Raw genomic sequence first — 14,189 nt, forward strand, 5'->3', positions numbered from 1 at the left:
AGCATGAAATTTGGCATAAATGATTGTAAATTAGGAGTATATACAATTGTTTAGATTTAATAATTTAAAATATAATAAATATATGATATAAAAATAAAATATAAAAATGATGGTTTAAAATTGTAATAATAATTATATATATTATAAATATTTAATAAAATAAAATATATATTATATTTTTTTATCGATATAAATTATGATATATAATTTTTATATAAAATATAATATGAATAAATAAATTTTAATATTTTATATGGTATAAATATATAAATTATCATATTTATAATTATTTAAAATTTATCATTAAGTATATTTAAAGTTTAATATTTCAATTTTAAAAAAAACTTAGATCCATGTCAAATCTGATTCCACATACTTAATTTTGACTCTTGTTCAAAGCCAACCAATAATCACGCCAAAGCAACCGCCAACAACGAGCCCACCCCACGAGAACGAAGAGACCAAAAAAAAAAACAAAACACAAAGCAAGCAAAATCCCATATTAAAAATCATTAACCAAATCTGTGGGCATTAACTTCTTAATCTTAACCTTGCAAAAAAGTTGTCTGAAATTCTTACAAAACAGTCGATGTTTCGTTTCTTGAAATGGCAAAAAAAAAATAAAGAAAAGGCCACATGCCAGGCGTTGACGTGGTTTGTTGTTGCCTTAGAAAGCTTGGCTAGTCAGAAAGGAATGGCTCTTACTCATTTTTTCTAAGAAATTGGGCGGCCAACCATTTCCAAGTTTTGTAGCCTTTTTTTCAATGTGAAGAAACCATGGCTGAAGCAGACTTTTAGGTCTCTTCTATGAGCAAATGTCTGATATGCTTTGATGCTTTCAATGAAATATTAAAGGTATTTTTATATGATTTTTTAATAAAATTCAAGAAACTTATTTGAATATTATCTCTAAATTAAATAAGCAAGAAACTTATTTTTATATTTTAATATTGTCATTCTTAAAACTAAATAAAGAAGGTTAAAATAATTTTAAAAATTTTAAATTTTATCATTTTACTTGAATAAGTGTTTATATTTTTATTATACCTAAATAAGTTATTAATTTTTAATTTATATTTAAATAAATCTTTAAACTTTAATTTACATCTAAATAAATTTTAATCTTTTAATTTGTATATAAATAACATTTAACATGAATTAATCTTCGTTTGAAATAAAAAATTATTTGAATATAATAAAAAAAATTATTTATATACAATAAAATAATAAAGATTTATTTAAGAAAAATAAAATAATTTAAAGGTTTTTTAATATTTTAGTCAATAAAAAATATTAAAGAAAAAAGAGTGAAAAATTAAATTTCATTGTGTCAGAGTTGTCTTATCGCTGCCACCGACACTGGCAAAGACAGCTCAAACCGATTCATTTCTTACCCAAAAAAAAAAAATCCTTCTTTTCTGCTTTTATCAGAATGACCAAAAACCAATACATAAAGCATTTCCCACACGCGCGTATGTTGAATTATGATGTAACATAGCCATACCTTTCGGCTTTTCCAGAAATATACAGTCTTTGCTTAATGTATCAGCAACAATGTAAATCCAGTGAATGATCGTAGTGTAAGCCTTTTTATGCATAAAATATATCAAATTTTCAAATAATTTGCATATTAATTTTAGATTTTTTTCATAGTGTTTTATTTTCGTCCGAGATTATGAATTTGTTTCAAATTTATTCATTTTTCAAAATTTCATTAGAAATTAGATTAGATATAAATAAATTTTATCATATGATGTTTTGATAAATTTAAATTCTAATGATATATTGATGAATGAATGAATTAATGAATTTAGAATAAATTCAAAAGTCATGAATGGAATTAATTTTTTTAATTATAAATAAAAATAAAACTTAGGAAAAAAAGATCCCCAACTACTAATGATGGACTTTACGTTAAAAGTTTTCAAATCTAATTACTTTACTATAGAAGGCAAAGACAAAGATAAAAATGTATATGTGTTGAATATGAATATAATACCGATATTAAAGAGATTCATACGTATTCAAATTTCATAAGTGATGAAAACAAGATGTAGCATGTTGTAACACAATGTAGAAAAAAATAAACAAGTGCCATCCATTTCATTTTCAAATTCAAATAGCAAATGATTTTGGCATGCATGCACTAGCTAGACTACTCTAAATTTAGAAAAACTTTTGAGCACCCAATTTTGTAAAATTGATGTTTGACTAAGCATTCTTGATTAGGACTAGAGAATGGTTTTTATTGATATGCTTTGTAGACATCATGAAAGGTGAGCCAATAAATCAATTGGAATATGACCAAACAAATTGGGATAGAAACCAAAATTGTAGTCAAAATTTGCTTAAAATCTTAAGAATATTTGAATAATAAGCCTTTTAGGCTTAGTTTTTCCATCATTACCTACTTCCATGTTATCTTGAAAAAAGATTGATTACCTTTTCTAGTTGACTCAATTAAGAATTTATTTATAGCCAATAATTAAAATGTTTTAAAAACTTAGGGATGATTTAACAAAGCTAACACCAAACTTAATTTTTATTTATTTATTATATATATGCTTCCTTAAAATATGTTGAGTGAAATAATTATAAAATAACAATCTAATGAACAACAATTATAGTGATTGATCAAAGTGTGATGATGATAATTGTACATTACTTTTTTTTTTTACCTTAAGATCACACTAAAACATGAGATTTTTACATTTAACTTGTAAAATATTTTTATTTAAATTCTAAAATTTTATAATTTTATCTCATAAAAAATACGTTTTACAAACATAAATTCAAGTCTCCAAAAAAGAGAATGATTTAAACATGTGAGTCTCGATATGGGAATTAATAAAATGATGCATGATAATATGATTATCGGTAATGTTAATTAATGATTAATCAATAAAAAGGATGATTTTTGAACAAATAATGTTAACCAATTATTATTTATATAGTAAAATGATGTTTCGGCCCATGGGTTGATAGCAATTTGAGGGCCTGTAAAGGTTAGGGCCAATGCGATTTAGTAAAAGCCAGGAAGGAAGAAAAGCACTTCAAGTTTAAGATATTGGGCCTAGGGGGCCTGGAGCCCGGTACTGTCTAAGTAGGCTTTAATTACAACGGCATCGTTTCAACCTCAACATTTAACAGAAAGACAAGAATTTGGAATTGGCAATCCAATCCGTATCCGTAGAATTTCGACGCAATCTAATCTTATAAAATCGTTTTTTTTAATAATTAGCTTTAGGATTGAGTATTTTTAAAAAAAATCAACATCGAATTTTATATAAATTCGTTTTACTCCGACCGAATTTATATATTTTTTATTATTTATTAATTTTATATTTATATTTATTTAATTTTATATCTATCTTTTAAAATAATATTTTATTAATTTAATAGAGTAAATTTAGATATAAAAATAATTATTTAAAATCAAATCGAATGGGTTTGAGTATTAAATTTATAAAAGTAGCTTAGGCTTAGATGAGATAAAACAAAACAACATCTAAAGTACGAAACCCTGTTCGCTTCTCTACTTGTCTAAACTCAACAGCCATCCACGCCACCTCAAGCTCACTCGAACCCAGAGCCAATGGCTTTCGACAAAACCGACGCGAACCCGAACCAATCTAAAACAGGCAAAGTCCGATGGGGAGAGCTAGAGGAAGACGACGATCTGGACTTTTTGTTACCGCCCAAGGAGGTAATCGGACCAGACGAAAACGGGATAAAGAAAGTGATCGAGTACAAGTTTAACGAGGAGGGTAATAAGGTGAAAATAACTACGACGACCCGGGTCCGCAAGCTGGCGAAGGCCCGGTTGAATAAACGGGCTTTGGAGAGAAGGAATTGGGAGAAGTTTGGCGATGCGGTGCGTGAAGATGTTGGGAGTCGGCTCACTATGGTTTCCACTGAAGAGATCCTTCTTGAACGACCTAGAGCCCCTGGTTCGACTATCACTTCGCTTTTCTTTTCTTTTTTTTTTTTTAAATTTTATTATTTTTTCCTTTTTTCGATTTGATGGAATTGAATAAAATAAGATTGAAATTTAGGTTAGAGTGATTGTTTATTATTGAATTTCTTTTATTTTGGTTTGATTTATGTCAATAAGTTCTGATTTTTTTGAGCAAAAAATTGCATTTGGATATAAATTAGTAAAAGGGTAATTTTATTGGATGAAGAAATTTGTGATTTTATCCTTTTTTTTTTTGTTTGTGAACAAATATGTTAGAATTGGTGTTGAACAAATAGTATTATTGAAGAATTATAAGCTAGTTTTGTGATTTTATTGGTAATTAATTGCATGGTCTTGTCTCTATATGGAATAATTATGATATAATTATTGTTGCATTGCAGGCCTTTTATTCATTTTCAATGAATTATCATTTTTTATATATTTTATAGTAACTTTTTGGAATGTTTAAAGTGATTAGTGAAAGAAACGATTAAATGGGGCTTGATTTGATTCATTTGGTTGTGGTGGTGAATTAGCTAATCGCTTATTGGTCGATGCTGATTCATGTGAATGTTCAGTAAGCCACCAATAGTAACTATGTGTTAGTGGCCTTTTTTCATAGTGAAAATATGGTGACTCGCATGAATGGTCAATAAACTGCCAATAGTAACCATGTGTTAGTGGCCTTTTTTCATAGTGAAAATATTGTGATTCGTGTGAATGGTCAGTAAGCCGCCGATGGTAACCATGTGTTGGTGGCAATTCTTCATAGTGAAAATATAGCTCTATTTTTCACTCAAGGGCCATTAACTACATTAATCAGATGCTTACTTTGAATTGGTATTTCCCAATACTTTTGTTAAATCACATGGTTTTTTATTTTAAGTTAATGCTTGTATATTTCATTTTGGTTTTCTCTTTCATTTGAGAACATGGTGGCTAAGTTTAATCACGTATTAGCCAAATGGCTGTTGTTTCATGTGGAATGGTCAATAGGCCACCTATAGCATTTTGCGTTCTGGGCCATTAACAACATTCAAGAAACATGTGTTTTCAGCATAGACTTTGAAGGTTTTGTTCTGTCATGTGCCCTCTATGACATTTTGACCTGCAAGTTAGCTTTTATCTATGATTGTGGAACATGTACCACTGTTTGTATCTCTGACACATTCAGACTATGTTATTATGGCTGAAATAGTTGGCTGAAGTTTTGTTTTCCGTCCAGTGTTCAGATTTTTTTATGTGAAAACTTTTGAAATATGGAGTTGTTTTCAGGTACCAAACCAGAAGAAATAAAGGTGGCAGGGGACGGCTTGGCCCAGCTTAGCAAGGGAGGTGCTGTTCTCATGGTGTGCAGGACATGTGGTAAGAAAGGTGATCACTGGACTTCAAAATGTCCTTATAAGGATCTTGCTGCTCCTGTTGAAACCTTTGTTGATAAACCTGCGGCATCGGAGACCTCTGTGGCTGCTACTGGAGCTGCAAAGGGAGCCTATGTCCCTCCAAGCATGAGAGCAGGTGCAGAAAGAACTGGTGGATCAGATATGAGACGTAGGAATGATGAAAACTCCGTGAGGGTAACAAACTTATCTGAGGACACCCGGGAGCCTGACTTGCTTGAGCTTTTCCGCACATTTGGTCCTGTGACTCGCGTGTATGTTGCTATGGATCAGAAGACAGGCACGAGTAGAGGGTTTGGTTTTGTCAACTTTGTAAACAGAGAGGATGCTCAAAGAGCTATTAACAAGCTCAATGGATATGGTTATGACAATCTCATCCTGCGAGTCGAGTGGGCCACGCCAAGATCAAACTAGAATATTATTATCTTCATGGCATTTATCTTTTCCCGTACAGTCTACAGATGCAATTCACTGCCTGTAACTGCAGATTTTGACTTTTTTTTTTTTGTCTTTTTTTAAATTCATTTTCCTGCATGATTCTGTGATCTGATACCTTAGATTTTATTTAAGTTGAATTCTTGGTTATCATGGTTAAGCATTTGTGTCTATGTTATTGTTTTCTCTCCATTTAGAAGTGGTCAAGGTAAGTGATGGAATAGGTAAGGTGGGAAAAATTCTTTTGTTTGTTACAATATATGAGCTGCAGCTTGCTTAAACCAGCTAGACTATGCTTGAAGCCGGAAAGAATCCATGGCAGGCTTGTTTAAGGCATAGTAACAAAGTTTACATCAATTTATAAGATATTGTCATTTCGATTTATTGAACTTAACAGTTTTATCTTTTAAAAGAATCTCACGAGTTAAAAGGTAATATAAATTACTATATTCAAGTTGAACTCTGAAATATAATCTGTTGACTTCTCTTTCGGATCATGACATTCTCTCTACCTTAACGAGAATTCACCATCCTCTTATCATCTTTTTAATGCTCATAGATTAAGTTTTCAAAGAAAAGTATTATTTGCTCAAACCCAAGTACTCCTTGCGATTTTGTCCTACAAGCTAAAAATGGTGAGAATATTTATATCTCAAATCAAATTTTCATACATAACTGATACGAGATTTATTTTTATACATAACTGATTTGAGATTTATCACTTTTCTCGATAACGACAAATATTCATGCAATCCTCACCTCCAGAACACAAGAACATTGCCACATGGTGAGCTAATGCACCGGAAGAGAAGGTGCATCAACCAATTCTTGTGATACCTTACATGCCTAATAACACCCAACAGACTCGTATAAATTGCCCCTGGCTGGTTCTTCAGCCATTAAAACAGACATTAAGCTTTCCAAGTGTGAGCAAAGTGAGATATTCAGAAAATTAGGTGATGGAGGGTGAGAAAGAAAATGTAGTTAGCTTCTTTCAGATGCCACTTCACTACCCAAGGTACACCAAGAAGGATTACCAGGGCATGCCAGAGTGGAAGCTTGACAGGCTTTTAGCTGAATATGGGCTGTCTACCAAAGGTGACCTGGATTACAAGAGACAGTTCGCCATGGGTGCCTTTCTCTGGCCTGATTTCCATGATGACCAAAAATCCCCTTCTTCTTACTCTAGCTATAAGTAAAATTCTTGTTTCTATCAATGTCATAACCTTGAATCTTGTACATTCCAGCTTTTATGTCTTCAGACCTTTCTTTGTGGAAAAAGCTGTAAGTGGGGTTTGGTACTTACCTGCAGCTGCGGGCATTTTGTTTGAGCTTTAATTGTCCTAGAAATAACTGGCACTGTATATGAAAAAGCTGGAGATAATACATTTCAACCCTTGAGAAAATAGAGTAACTTTATACAGAGAACAAAAAAAAGTATTACTAGTTATAACTGATATTAACATTTAATACATAACTAGGGTTTTGTTAAAAGTACACTCTTTGGAGGTATGTAGAAACACTCCAAACCACCTACCATTCAACGCCTCCTAACACGCCTGCCATTGGGATTCATTGGTTCTGCCACAGGATCTTCTGCTGCTAGATCTATCCCGTATACACTGCTGCCACTCCTCTTCCTACTTGACAGCAGACTTGAGCTCTCCTCACCGGATGCAAAGGTCTTCAACAGCTCCGACAACAAAGATGGGCAACATTCCTCCAAGTGCCTGAACCCTTCTGATTGCATTACCGCTGCATGACATTGAAAACATACATTAGTTTGTGTCACCACTGCCAACAAGAAAATATGTTAGTTTATAATATGATAATTTCAACTTCTCAATAGAAATAACTAAGTTTATGCCAATCACAAAATCTATTACAACTGCTTTCCATTAACCCTGGAACAAATACATGCACAGGCTGTCAACAATTAATCAGTAAGACATAAGTGAAAAAAAAAAAAAGACTTGCAATAGAATTGACTGCAAGAGACAAATGACCAACTGGTGCATCCAACCAGACTAATTCCACTGATAAAGTCCAACATCCAAAGCATTGAACTGTTTTGACCATTTAACTTGCTAAGCACAGACCAAATTTCCTGCTCTAGTCCATTTTCTGCATTTAGTATAAAAACTATTTTGGTCTTCCCCTACCTCAGAAAGTAAGCAACATGTAACCACTATTACTCTCTGCCTATTGTCTGGATGCTCAGGGGACCAAAGATCCCGAAGGTTAAAAAAGACAAGCATGCCACATGCAAATGACAAAACTACAACAGGAAAAATGTGGCATATTCTATCTCCAAGATAATGTTGCACAGATTTTTGTCAAAAATTAACATAGGCAGACAGTAAGACCAATGCCTATTTTTCACTTCGTTTTCTATTTGCCTTTCCCAGGTTTGCAAAGGTGTGGTCAAGTTCAGCATCAATACGTTATAAATGATTAATAAAAAATAGTACTTAATGCATGGCCACTTGTTGCTCCTTAGAGAAAAAAGTGCGAGTAGGGTATAAGTAATAAAAATGACTGAAAAAAGAACCTCATAATATAAAGGCATAAAGATCTGCACTCTTGCATAAATGGAAGGTATATGCATCTGCAATCTTGTAGCAATTCACTAAAATGTAAAGTCAAACATAGCAAACTAGTTTTATCTAAAAATTTCAAGTACCAAATCCTCTTGGAGGTTAAGGTATTATAAGCATCAACCAAGAGCTAAATGTCCACGAGGAAGCACCAAAAGACTTCTAAAGAGCAAACAACGAAGAACACAAAAACCAAGTTTACATAACCTGGAATTTGCACTGGTAGTATCTACGAACACGCACCTCCTAAGTTTGCTGGAGATGCAGCAAATTTCAAACATATGGCCTTAAGCTGTGTGCAATGGTGCTGCTCAGCCAGTGCAAGGGTCGTTGCCACTATGTCAGCATTAAGTTCCTCACACAATTTTGCCTCGCACAACACTTTGAGTCTATCTAAATTGTAGAGATCAGCAGCAGCCAAAAGATGCTGCACCATGTTGGTAGAAATACACATAGACGATGAACCAGTAATCTCTTGTACATCAGGAAGCTTGTCAGTGTAAATAAACAAGAGCATTGCCTGGAAGAATAAGAAGAAGATGAAGAACAGACAAGGGAAGAATAAATTCTCATTTGAATTAATCAGCCAATAAAAGAAAATAGCACATCTACAGAACTAAAATTTAAAATGAAATTTTTGCAACCCGGCAAATATAAGAACCACAATTGTTGAATTCTATTTCCAATTCAATGAATTAAAAAGAATCGTATAATCATTGCAAGGGTTTGCTTATCAACATACTCAATTCTACATTCATTCTTAAAAATTCAAAAGAAAGTAAAAAAGAAGCATCACCTTGAAGATAGAGGGTTCAACATCTTTCACTACCACTTTATCCATGTTAGGATCCCCAACAAGCCCAAAAAACTGTGCTCTAAAAACAGGTGAACGGGCAGCAAGGATCAACTTATGCGCTTTAAATGTCTCATCACCAACCTGAAAAATTATATCACAACTAACTTCAGACTCTAACAAAGCTTTAAGATCCTGACCCATGTCTGATGGTGGTACGGGAATGGAAAACTGTTTTGGTCCTTCAAGACGAGTTCTGACTACTCCAACAGTGCAGTTCATGATTAGGCAATCATCCTTTATATAGTCAGAAGTTTCTAAAGTTGTTCTTCTAAAGAAACGCTTGTAACCCCTAAATACATGGAAGAAAGAGGCAAGGTAAAATCAATACCTTATCCAAATAAGACCTGGAAATATATTTGCATATTATTGAAATATTTACCAATGCATACAGTGCATCTTTGTAAATATATAATTTTAACATCTTATAGGATGAACATATTAGTTAATACAGAGAAACTTTGATGCTCATCAAAATAACATGCACATTTCAACAACAATACAGATGGACATGCAAAATTTAAATAAATAAGAACAGTCATTTAAATTGAAACCAATCGAATCACCAACATATCATTTCTTCTAAAAGACCCAAGTTACAGGTCATTGCCCCTAGAACCAACCCTCCCACCAATTTTTCATTTCCTTGTTTTATACATTGGGTCTTACCATAGTTGCTTAAGTTATACTAGCTGCTTTTATATGGTTTTTAAATTATATGAGTTGGTAATTCTCAGACACTTTAAATAAATTTTGGTGTGATGCTTAGATCCTCAAAATTAAGTGTAAAAGAATTTGCCAAACATGTAACCTAACATTACCAACCATGTTCTAAAACCCGCCCACATTTACCAATTCATTAAACAAAAGCATATAAACAATTTCATATCACCTAAACATTAATCTCCCCACCCCCATTTCTGATCACAATTCACCAACATAAACCAATATAATAATATAAGACAACAATTACCCTATAAATCATCAAATTAATTCTCCAAAAACACAAATAAATAAATTATGAACCAAACCCTAAATTCCAAAACTCAAATTGTTACCACATGCTCCCTCTGTACTTCAACGTATAAGGCCCACTCTCCAACGCCCGATCAAAGTGACTATGAACCTTATGCTTCCCTTTCCCACTCTGGTCCACAAGGGTGAGCTCGAAAAGTGCTCGAACATCGGTACCTTCACTGGCCAGAGCAATGAAAACCGAAACATACATCGCATTATCCTCCGGATTTTTACCGTCGGGGTAAAAGTAAATCGCCCAATCATAACCTCCGACGGTAAAAACATCGCTGGCTATACACTTCCCGGTACCCATCCCTTTCGCCAACGAGTAACCCTTGATCGTGAACTGGTGCGACCCGTTCACCGTCTCGCTCACCGATTTCGATACCGAGTCCTTGAAATCGTCCATGGTTTTCCTTCTTTTTTTCATCGAGTTCCCCAAAACCCTAACCGTAGAAATTTCATTTCACATGTAATTTTGGAGAAATTGAGAGCGTAACACGGGGAATTGAAGAGGTTAGGGTTGTTTTCTTTCTGTAGTGGCGTGAAGGAGGCGACGGCGGTGGTGACGGTGATAAAATGACCGGAGTGGAAATGTGAAAGAAGTTTTTTGGGGACGTTTCTTTTGCTTTGATGGAGCTTTTGGGTTGGTTAATGGGAATGTGTACGGTAAAATGGCGGGCAAAAAGTATATATTTGTAAAGAAGAGTAGCATTATTTTATGACGTAAAAAAAAATGAATAAATAAATAATATTTTATAAACATAAATGTACACACATAATTACTAATTTTTAATCATATGTAGAAATTTGATAAACATAATTAACATTTTTATACTTTTATCACATATATTAATCATTTGTAGCATTAATCATGTGAGCAAGGAAATCTTTTTTTAACAAAAAATTCGTAATTTGGATATAGATAAAAGGAGTTATATATATATATTAAAATTTAAAAATCAAATCGTTAGATATCATTTATTAAAAATAACTAAGAATGGTAACGGAGTTGATTTCCATCATTTTAAAAATATTTGTATCCGATTAATATTTATAATATTTAAATCAATTTAAATAAATATTATTTATTTAAATATCTAAATTCATTAAAATATTTTTTATTTAAATTTTTTGTCAAAATATAAAATAAATAATAATTTAATTTAAAATTTAAGTTAACTCTTAATTAATAATAAATAAAAGTTATTTTTAAGGTCAAAACCTTGTACAGATATAAAATTTTATATATTATATATATAAATAGATAATAAATTCATATATGAATTCAAATTTTTATTACTATTCATTAAAACTTAAATGAATTCAGATATTGTATATATAAGAGATACATTTATATTCATTTGGATAATAAATTTTTTATACGAATTCATTAATTATATGTTTATAATTATCCAAATTTGATATAAACAAATAAAATAATGACGAATATCTATTTATTTACTATTCATTACCATCCATCAAAATAATTGTATAAACAAATAGAATTCTTAAGGAAAATGTAAATGGTAAATATTTTCTTATTTTCATTATTGTTTTATTTTTGTGATATTAATAATTGAGTTTTTTTATTATTGAATTTGTTTCTTCCAACTTGTATCAACAACTCACCTACTAACATTATATTGGCGATGATATAGATTAACTTTGTTTAATTTTTTGTTTTCTTAATATCACCTTTGCAAGTAGTTAATTAGCAATATATCACTCTACTAACAAAATTAAAAATAGAATAACTAACCATATATTGTTTTAATTTCAAAATCGTTTTTAAAATTAGTGCTCATCATCATTCTACAAAAATATTTTTATTTTTAATAATAATTATATATTAACTATAAAATTATATGTTGTATAAATAATTGAAATATTAATATAAAATTAAAACTCTATTCTGGACATACTTCACCATTGTGAGAATTGTCTAGTCAGGTGATAAACGTGGTAAAGTCGGCTGTGATGTTCAACTTCGGTACAAAGTGCAAGGTTGAGTAAAGGCATGTTTGTTAGTAAAGCTAGGGATACGAATATTTGTGTATCTCGTAAAATATTAAAATTTATATATTTATATTATATTTTATATAAAAATTATATATAATAATATATAATATATTTTTAAATTTTTAAATATATATAATTATTAATACATTTTTTAATTGATTTATTTTTATATTATAATTATATTATATTTTAAATTATCGCATCTACGTCAAAGTTACTTAAAGTTAGGGACAAGATCTTTATCTAAGACTGCTTGTTTTGATTGGCAGGTTACAAAAGAGAGTATTTCAGCGAATCAAAGATAGAGTTAAGGAGGGCAAAATCATCCGAACCCGTCGGGTTTCGATCCGACCCGACTCCTTAGGATCGGTTTTTTTTTTTTTGAAAAATCGGAGTATCGGATCGAATAGAGTAAAAAATTTTCGGGTTCGTGTCGGGGTTGGGTTTTAAGCAAACCCGACCCTACCCGACCCGATATATATAAAAAAATTATTTTTTAATTATTTTTTAAATTTTAAATTTAATTTTATATATTTTTATATATATTTAATTTTATATTTTTATTTAAAATAATATTTTATTAATTTCGTGTCGAGTCGGATTCGGGTATTAAAAATGAAAAAATTATCGGGTCGAGTACGGATTCGGATATTGTATACTTAAAATCGGATCGAGTTCGGGGCGAGCAAAAACCCGCCCCGCCCCGACCCGTTGCCATCCCTAGATAGAGTGCGGCAGAGAACATATGGTTGGAAACAGGGGCTGCCATATACATTTAATACAATTTAAAATATGATATAATAATATAATATAAAATTAATATAATTTAAAATTTTAAAAAATATATAAATATATTTAATAAAATCAAAAAATTATATTTTATATTTTTATATTAATATAAATTATAACAAATTATTTTTATATAAAATATGATATAAATATAACATCTTACATAAAACAATAATACAAATTATCAAATTTACAAGTAAGGTTGTTTTAATACAGGCGGTAGCACAGGCTATACCAATGAATTATATAAGCTGTTTTCTGCTCCCGAAGAGCTTTATGGATGAGCTAAACAAGGTTTTGGTGGGGTAGTGGTGGAGAACACAAGCGTATTCACTGGAAAAGTTGGGACTCGTTATGTTAATTGAAGCTCGATGGTCGTCTGACAATTTAATTCTTATTTTTTTGGTTTTAAAAGTAAATCTTTATTTGACAAAATAAAAGAGAAAACTATGAAATTTCGTGGCAAATGGTAATATATGTTCAATTAAATCTGACAATACGGTGATACAATATATTACAATATAAAAAAATAAAAATAATATAATTTAAAATTTTAATAATTATTATATATTAATTTATAAAATTAAACAAATTATATTTTTATATCTATATAAATTATAATATATAATTTTTATAGAAAATATAATATATATATATGTATTGTCAAATATACATTATACTTATTATTCGTGACCAAAGAAAAAAAACCGGTTTATTCTGGTGCTAGCATTTGCCGCTAATTGAACCGAAATTATAATTTGCCAAATGGGTGGTTACTGTAAAACGTGATCTCCGCGCTTTCAAGCTCTAATCCTACCACGTGCCAAGCATTGCTGCCGACTTAATGCTTTTTCTCGATTATTCTTTCCTTTATATCATAATAAAATCGAATAACGTTTTGTCTGATTAATTAATCGAATCCTTTTTTTTAAAATAAAATTGATCATATCCTATTCCGTTAAATAATGATAAAAATATTTTTTATTTTTAAATTATTATTTTTTATATCAAAAAATAAATTACTAAATAATATAAATAAATTACATCCATTGTAATTTTAATAATGCACATGTAATCTTTTCAATATTGTAATAAATTTATATTAATCTTATTGTCAA

At 30.7% G+C, this 14,189-nt stretch overlaps 2 protein-coding genes across 6 annotated transcripts; one reads left to right on the top strand and one right to left on the bottom strand.

The window, feature by feature from the left end:
* The first annotated feature begins 3,467 nt into the window (after window positions 1-3,467).
* LOC111295880 (uncharacterized) lies at window positions 3,468-5,953 on the top strand. Its single transcript, XM_022889662.2, has 2 exons — window positions 3,468-3,950; window positions 5,234-5,953. Exons 1-2 carry the CDS (start codon window positions 3,596-3,598, stop codon window positions 5,770-5,772), a joined length of 894 nt encoding a protein of 297 aa, XP_022745397.1. The 5' UTR covers window positions 3,468-3,595; the 3' UTR covers window positions 5,773-5,953.
* A 401-nt stretch (window positions 5,954-6,354) lies between these two features.
* BPM3 (BTB/POZ/MATH-domains containing protein) lies at window positions 6,355-10,926 on the bottom strand. 5 transcript variants are annotated; one of them, XM_022889660.2, is made up of 5 exons: window positions 10,302-10,926; window positions 9,187-9,535; window positions 8,634-8,910; window positions 7,331-7,548; window positions 6,355-7,152 (listed from the first exon to the last, which is right to left on the bottom strand). In XM_022889660.2, the coding sequence occupies exons 1-4, from the start codon at window positions 10,688-10,690 to the stop codon at window positions 7,334-7,336; spliced, it is 1,230 nt and encodes a 409-aa protein (XP_022745395.1). In that variant the 5' UTR covers window positions 10,691-10,926; the 3' UTR covers window positions 6,355-7,152; window positions 7,331-7,333. The 5 variants fall into 5 exon arrangements, with proteins under 5 accessions (XP_022745395.1, XP_022745393.1, XP_022745396.1 ...); XM_022889658.2 differs by having other exon boundaries at window positions 6,438-7,167; XM_022889661.2 differs by having other exon boundaries at window positions 6,966-7,105.
* Between the last annotated feature and the right edge of the window lie 3,263 nt (window positions 10,927-14,189).

This window comes from Durio zibethinus, chromosome 12 (genome assembly GCF_047325235.1).
Source record: "Durio zibethinus cultivar Kanyao isolate XHJ-2024 chromosome 12, ASM4732523v1, whole genome shotgun sequence".
In the NCBI taxonomy this organism is placed as follows: domain Eukaryota; kingdom Viridiplantae; phylum Streptophyta; class Magnoliopsida; order Malvales; family Malvaceae; genus Durio; species Durio zibethinus.

Bases quoted from the DNA above. Each gene is read 5' to 3' on its own strand.
- BPM3 (XM_022889660.2), bottom strand. From the start codon at position 10,690: ATGAAAAAAAGAAGGAAAACCATGGACGATTTCAAGGACTCGGTATCG. The intron at 9,536-10,301 runs GTAACAATTTGA...CCATGTATTTAG, and splicing joins AAGTACAGAGGGAGCATGTG to GGGTTACAAGCGTTTCTTTA. The intron at 7,549-8,633 runs GTGCGTGTTCGT...AATGTCATGCAG, and splicing joins ATCTCCAGCAAACTTAGGAG to CGGTAATGCAATCAGAAGGG.
- LOC111295880 (XM_022889662.2), top strand. From the start codon at position 3,596: ATGGCTTTCGACAAAACCGACGCGAACCCGAACCAATCTAAAACAGGC. The intron at 3,951-5,233 runs GTTCGACTATCA...AGTTGTTTTCAG, and splicing joins TGAACGACCTAGAGCCCCTG to GTACCAAACCAGAAGAAATA.